This window comes from Cyclopterus lumpus, chromosome 24 (genome assembly GCF_009769545.1).
Source record: "Cyclopterus lumpus isolate fCycLum1 chromosome 24, fCycLum1.pri, whole genome shotgun sequence".
NCBI classification, from domain to species: domain Eukaryota; kingdom Metazoa; phylum Chordata; class Actinopteri; order Perciformes; family Cyclopteridae; genus Cyclopterus; species Cyclopterus lumpus.
This window is the reverse complement of record NC_046989.1, coordinates 1,100,214-1,107,420: the sequence shown is the minus strand read 5'-3', so window position 1 is coordinate 1,107,420 and position 7,207 is coordinate 1,100,214. Positions and strand designations below refer to the sequence as shown.

At 41.3% G+C, this 7,207-nt stretch overlaps 1 protein-coding gene across 1 annotated transcript in view; it reads left to right on the top strand.

The window, feature by feature from the left end:
- cx23 (connexin 23) overlaps positions 1 to 2,167 on the top strand; it is a 5,253-nt gene extending 3,086 nt beyond the window's left edge. The window contains exons 3-4 of the mRNA XM_034528125.1: positions 990 to 1,187; positions 1,970 to 2,167. Of these exons, the coding sequence (XP_034384016.1) occupies positions 990 to 1,187; positions 1,970 to 2,167 (396 nt within the window). The remainder of the gene's footprint in view (positions 1 to 989; positions 1,188 to 1,969) is intronic.
- The last annotated feature ends 5,040 nt before the right edge of the window (positions 2,168 to 7,207 follow it).

The window sequence follows — 7,207 nt, the reverse complement described above, 5'->3', positions numbered from 1 at the left end:
GTATCCGCCCTCGTAGAGTCTTGTGTAGTCTTCAAGCCGTGAGGGGAGTTTTGGACCGGCTGCTCTTCATGGATGGCAGACTTGTGTATTCTGGTTCTGTGTTTTAAGTCCTGACTTGTTCCTCCCACAGTTTACAAATCACTCGTTCACGTTAGTCTGGCTTTAATTTTTTCGTTTGGTTTAGAACCAAAGAATCGCCAAAGAAGCACATTGCATTCTCTTTTGCTTCATTCAAAATGATTTTTATGAATTTTTTATAATTTCTTAAATTCACCAACAAAGATGGAATTCAGCTAAATATTTATTGGTTTATCCAAGAAATATTTAGCTGAAATCCATCTTTGTTGGTGTTCAGCCTCTCACAAACTGCATTTCCACTGCGCTGAAACAGTTTACTCTCCTGCACACACTTGTATTAAAGGGTCGAGCATGAACTATGTTAGTATAACTGCAATCGCACAAATCGGACGTATTCAATTTTATAACAGGAATCCATGAGTTAAATTCTAGACTGTATTTTATTACACTCAGTCTATTTCAGAGCCATAACATCACATCTGCAATTGACAGAATATAAGCTAAAGTTTGCTCAAATAAGACATTGAACTAGATTGGCTTCAGAGACCAGACACATTTTATTTACCTACATTATCTGGATGGCCAATGACAAATGAATGTACAATTATTCTTTTACCTTATTTATTGTTGCTCCGCCTCCATTCCTGCTCAACCTACTTTCCTTCCTTTTATCCTTCAATTTCAATTCAATTTATTTAGTATAGCCCAAAATCACAAACTTTACAATCTGCACACATACGACATCCTCGGTCCCGGGACACTTCCAACTCCATAACTTCATACCGTTTCACACCTCCTTTAGTTCATGTTTACTTCCATCATATATTTCAGGATCCCTCTATTCTATATCCCACTGTCTCCTTCCACTGGCTGTTCTCACTCCCCTGCTCCCTGCTTCCTGCCCTCTCCAGGTCTTTTGGGCGTTACAACTGGTAACGGTGCTCGTACCGGGTGCGGTCTTTCACCTCTACGCAGCCTGTAAGAACATCGACCCGGAAGAGATCCTTGAACGGCCACTCTACACCGTATTCTACATCATTTCTGTTCTTCTACGCATCATTCTGGAAGTCATCGCCTTCTGGCTACAAAGCCACCTCTTTGGCTTCCAGGTGTGTACATTTAAAACTTGATGAACTCAATGGAGTGCATGTCCATGTCACAGTCGTGCATCCATCCGCCCATCCACTTTCAAGTCACACTCGCTATTATTATGGTGACAAAGTGTGTGCTTACAACCTTTTCTCCAGGTGATACTTAGAGATACTGAGGTTTAATCCTTCCGCAATACCCAAGTTGCCAAAAGTCCCTTTCTACATTCTTCTTACTTTGAACACCTCCAATTGTGACTCTGGGACACCATGATATAATAGTGGACAGGACACTAAAGATATTGAACTTTGTCAGGCAAGCCACCCTTTGGAGAAACCTCAATCAGTGCAGTAGTCAAAATGGCCAAGTTCCACACCAAAGGTGAGGAAGCACTTCTTTGGCATCCTTGGCCAATCTTTCCACAGTTGCACCAATTTAAAAATGGTGAAATTAACATCCAGTCAAGTAGGTTGGCAGAGGAAGACCCTGTGGGTCTGTTACTGCGGACAATAACCAAGAAGAAGACGCTTTCAATGCATGTGTTCAACCAAAAAGGTGGACAGAACAGCGCTTCCTGGAACATGACAGTGACAACATGTTCCTCCTATACCACATATTACAACACAAAATAATGGAGTTGGTGGCCCTGCCCCACAAGTACTCAGTAAGAACCGACAAGAGTATAATTCAATAATAAGACTGACACTATTACCCAACAAAATTGTACAGTGCCATTTATTAGAGAGACATAAGTATTGGAAGTTTAGACAATCATAATCATGTTTCTCTTTTTGTCCCCCAGGTCCACCCATTGTACATGTGTGAAGCCAGTGCTTTGGAAAAGGCCTTTAATGTGAGTCGGTGCATGGTGCCAGAACACTTTGAAAAGACCATCTTCCTCAGTGCCATGTACACCTTCACTGTGATCACCATACTCCTGTGTGTTGCTGAGATATTTGAGATACTCTGCCGACGTCTTGGTTATCTCAACAACCAATGACCCACATACAAGCACATGGGAAATTACTAAGGGTGAATATTTCTGACACTATTTCTGACAGTTTCTAATCGGGCTCTTGGTTGGCTACTGCTGGACTTTTATAAAACAGGAAGCTGACATAAGAGCGAAACCTCACATGTGGTCCATCGTGAGTGAGTTGCTCCAAGGAATTTGAGAATGTGCGACGGTGTCATAGCTGGCAAGTCTGAAATGGGCCCTGGGTGTTTTTTGCCCTTCACTATTCATAGTTCAGATATCAGTGGGTCTATACTGGCTGTGTCCAAGGTCTTGTTTGGACGTCATGGCCAGAGAATATGCACCTCTGACTCTGAACAGTTGGGGGAAGGGATAGAACGATTTTCTGGTTTTCTTTTTTTCCACAAGAAAGACAGGTATCTACTTCAGAGTGCTACTAGGACAAGGGGAGCACAATTAGTTACAAACCTGGTGGCTCATAACAGCTTGAGGGTCCCTTAAACCATGTTCTTGAAATTGTACCCAGTTGTACCTCAGACCTGATTTTTACACACCCTGTTTGCAGTATGCTTAAAGGCCATATGTGCACTAAAGGCATCAAGATTCATTCAACAACTCGATACCAGTGTTGTAGTTCAAACCACCTAAACCGAGACCGAGCAATGACAAAGACCAGAGTGTATCAAAGCAAGGCAAGGCAAAACCAAGACCACCACCAAGGCAAGGCAAAACCAAAACCAACACCAAGGCAAGGCAAAACCAAGACCAACACCAAGGAAAGGCAAAACCAAGACCAACACCAAGGCAAGGCAAAACCAAGACCAACACCAACACCAAGGAAAGGCAAAACCAAAACCAACACCAAGGCAAGGCAAAACCAAGACCAACACCAAGGAAAGGCAAAACCAAGACCACCACCAAGGCAAGGCAAAACCAAGACCACCACCAAGGCAAGGCAAAACCAAGACCAACACCAAGGCAAGGCAAAACCAAGACCAACACCAAGGAAAGGCAAAACCAAGACCACCACCAAGGCAAGGCAAAACCAAAACCAAGACCAACACCAAGGCAAGGCAAAACCAAAACCAAGACCAACACCAAGGCAAGGCAAAACCAAAACCAAGACCACCACCAAGGCAAGGCAAAACCAAGACCAACACCAAGGAAAGGCAAAACCAAGACCACCACCAAGGCAAGGCAAAACCAAGACCAACACCAAGGCAAGGCAAAACCAAGACCAACACCAAGGAAAGGCAAAACCAAGACCACCACCAAGGCAAGGCAAAACCAAGACCAACACCAAGGCAAGGCAAAACCAAGACCACCACCAAGGAAAGGCAAAACCAAGACCAACACCAAGGAAAGGCAAAACCAAGACCACCACCAAGGCAAGGCAAAACCAAGACCAACACCAAGGCAAGGCAAAACCAAGACCAACACCAGTGCCAGTCTCACACTGCATGATAGAATATATCCCAGAATATCCCATTTAGATACCCACAGAACACAAACGAAGACTCCTCTTCATTCACCTCTTTTATTTACATATATACTGTATCTGTGTGTATGTATAACACACAAGTGTTAAATGAGCAATATCTTGATAGAACAATCAAAAGGCTTTGCAGAGGTGTGTGAATAGTCCTTTGTTTTCTAGGAGAAATCACAGTCCTGATGTTAACAGGTTAATAAGGCAGTTTGGTGATAACCCTGCAGTTGCGTTCTGGATTGGTCTTGAAAACAAAAGACGAGACCAAGGTCTTAAAAAAGTGGTCTTGAAACCGGTCTCAAGTCCAAGACCCTTGATGCATCTTCTCTGTTAACAATGAACCTAAACATGTCTTTTTCAGGAGATTTCTAAGGCTTAGATGAAAAGGCATACAGTCTTAATGCAACATACTAACAGCCAACAATGCAAACCATTTAGCGAGTCGCATGTTTGAATGCAGATGAACATTTTAGTCTAGCTTGTGATCCAGTAACCTCATCCACGGGCCCGTGCATTGCAGGTGCCGTTGCTCCTGACACTTCCATGTGTGGCCGCTTCCAGCCCGTTCTGACCTCTACGAGTCGAGTTGTCTGCCTTTTTAAACTTGGAACCAGCTCACAGAGAAATGGCTGAGTTTACTTCCATGAGATGTAAATGTGTCTACGAACAATGACTCAATCATGAAAAAACATTTGAAATGTTTTTAGGGTAAATATTTCCGCAACGATACAAAATACATACAAAAACAAGGATGGAAACACTTCCAGGCCTAGATTTTGAAACTCTAAAGAAACGTATAGTCTGAAGGATAAGTGACTTACAGAAAAGTATTATTTAAATTTGGGTATTAAAATGTGTTGGAATGAAAATATATAAAATATTTAACAGTACTACAAGTTGCAATGTTTTAAAGTAGCTGAAAAAAAATGCCAGTAAGAGAAAAGACTAATTATTGTGCTTAAGGATGTCCCGACATCCAAGATGAGACGTCTCAAACCTTTCTGAGTGTAGTTCTTCACGGACAGAGACAGAATCAGAATAGACATTAGAAGTTTTTAGAGTACAGGCCCTATTGGTCTCATATATAATGTAATCATTATCATGTTATATTATCATAAGTATTATTTTTATCATTCAGTCCAGAAATAATGGAAACAACGGTTGAGCCTTTGTCTACGTCTCATCTCAACCATCTCTCCTTATGGAGTCCTCTTCCCCCACTCTCTCTATTTACCAGCTTGTAGTATTACACATAATACTGTGGTTTGGCCTTCGGTGTCACTGTTGATGTACTTTGTAAAAGATTACCTCATGTTTTGTAATGTTTTTTTGTTTTTTAATCAGACATCCATCCAACTTTTGTTATGAAGTTTTCAGCAATCTGTTTATCATCTCAGGTACAAAATTGCATTACCAGACAAAAGTGGATCAAACCCTCATTTCATATCCTTTTAAAGTCCTAAATCACTCTAATGGATCCCGACCTCCAGTACCACAGGCCTGGTTGGTCTTTGAAACAGGTATGTAACTCCTGTGGTTTGGGTTCGTCTGCGTTCTGGTATCCGTTAGCGGAAGATGGTTTAAATGTTGCCTCTAAGAGTTCTGTCACCAAGACTTCGGCCTTGTTTACATTACATGAACATGTAGAACTCAACATCGGCACTGTTCAGGTCCAGTAGGACAATGTGGCGTGTACGTGGGTTAGATCAAACCTTTAGCCGTGTCCATCTGTTCCTGGCCATTGCACCAGTGCTATTAGCATCTGTACACTTTACCAATGACGCCAATAGCTAACCATTTGAAATAAATATTTACGGTTTCTTTAAATTCATCATCATGAAGTCAATCTTGATTGCGTAACGTAATGACTATATAATAATGACACTATTTGCATTTAGATCGGCGGTAGCCATGCTGCTAACGATGCTAGCGGTAGCCATGATGCTAGCGCTTTTGCTAGCTATCCCTAACAGCCAGAAAAACAAATCATGAGCTAGAAGAAAGACGGAACCAGCCAGAAACATTCACCTTATTTTGTCTTTTGAACAACGTACGTCTATCTTTGTAGCTGGCCGCTGACATTGGCCATGTTGCTAATGCTCGCTATCGCAAACGCTAGCAGCCAGAAACCACCATGGAGGATTAATTTTTCCATGGAGCATCTAAAATGAGCTAACAATAATAATACCACTAAGTGGGGGAGTTGAAAAGTGGTGTTTTATCACATTAAACAGTCAACAGGTAATATGTTACAGGGTTCAGGTTCTATGTCTTTGCTTTTATAAGAATGATTCCACCGGTTTAAACATACAGGAACGTCTTGGTAAAGAACTTTGGACATGAAGCTGTTTAACGGTACTTGGAAAGCAGATTGTGTCTTTCAATAAGATTCTGGTGAATAACTGTAGAGATGGAACATTTCTTTGGTCTTATGCACAGCGTAAAGATACAGCCCAACTTTAAACTGTTGTATTGAGAATGATTTACAACATCATGGAGTGTATCTTTAATATGCTGATGCTTAATACCATTAATGTGTGATGCATTCATTCGTATATCTTTACTAATGTCGTCACAGGTTGGTTATGGAACGGACTCATGGAGTCATGTCAAAGAAAGAGAGGCTCACTTTATGATCAGCGCTTACATTGTGAATCAAAACTGCTGTTCAGGTCGCCATTGTTCTCTTGTTTTGTCTCGAGATGATCGATTAAAAATGTCCGACAATAGTCTTTGTTTCATTTTTGTTTTGACTTCATTTGTTATGTGGAAATACTCATGAGGAAAAGGGTTTCAGTGGGAATGTACAAATCAAAAAGCAATAATAAATCACTACCTTTACATATATTGTGTTTCATGCATTACTATTTCTAATACAAGTATTATTAGAACATGCAACACAGATGCTCATTAAACATTAAAGCATCAAAGTAGAGCTTAAGTTGAGTCAAGTGTGAGATTGGCTTAGTTAGGTTTGACTGGCTCAACGTAAATGTTCTAAATGGGCCACCGTACAGTTGTACCACAGTCTAATGTACAAGGAAACCAATGATACGACATTTCCTTGTCACTTTTATGAGGACGACATTACGTTGAAAATGAAAGTTTAGACAACAGAACCATAAAACCACAATGCGCTGTCGGTCTGGTGGTTGAAGGTCCAGTTTGTTGGACCCCTTCACTTCCACTCCTTCTCATATTTGGATATTAAATACCAAATACCAAATATTATTTACCCAGACGCCAGTGTACCTATAGGGATGTCACATTGACAACGTTTCCGTCATTACTGACCCTGCAGTGTGCAAAAATGAAACAACTCACAACTCTCCAAGGCCTCCAATGTCTCCAAGGCCAGACCCAGAGGCTCCCTGAGGACTGGTCCCCCTTCATGAGGAGGTCTAACCATCAGCATGGCTGTGGTGGTCCCACTACGCTCTGCTGCTGCTGTGGACGGAGCCCACCTTTAATCTCAGTAATTGAAGACTAAATAAAAGAATGTATGTACTCATCAATGCCTTCAATTAGCACATGCTTGATATGCTTTATTAACCAACCGGGTATAATATTAATAT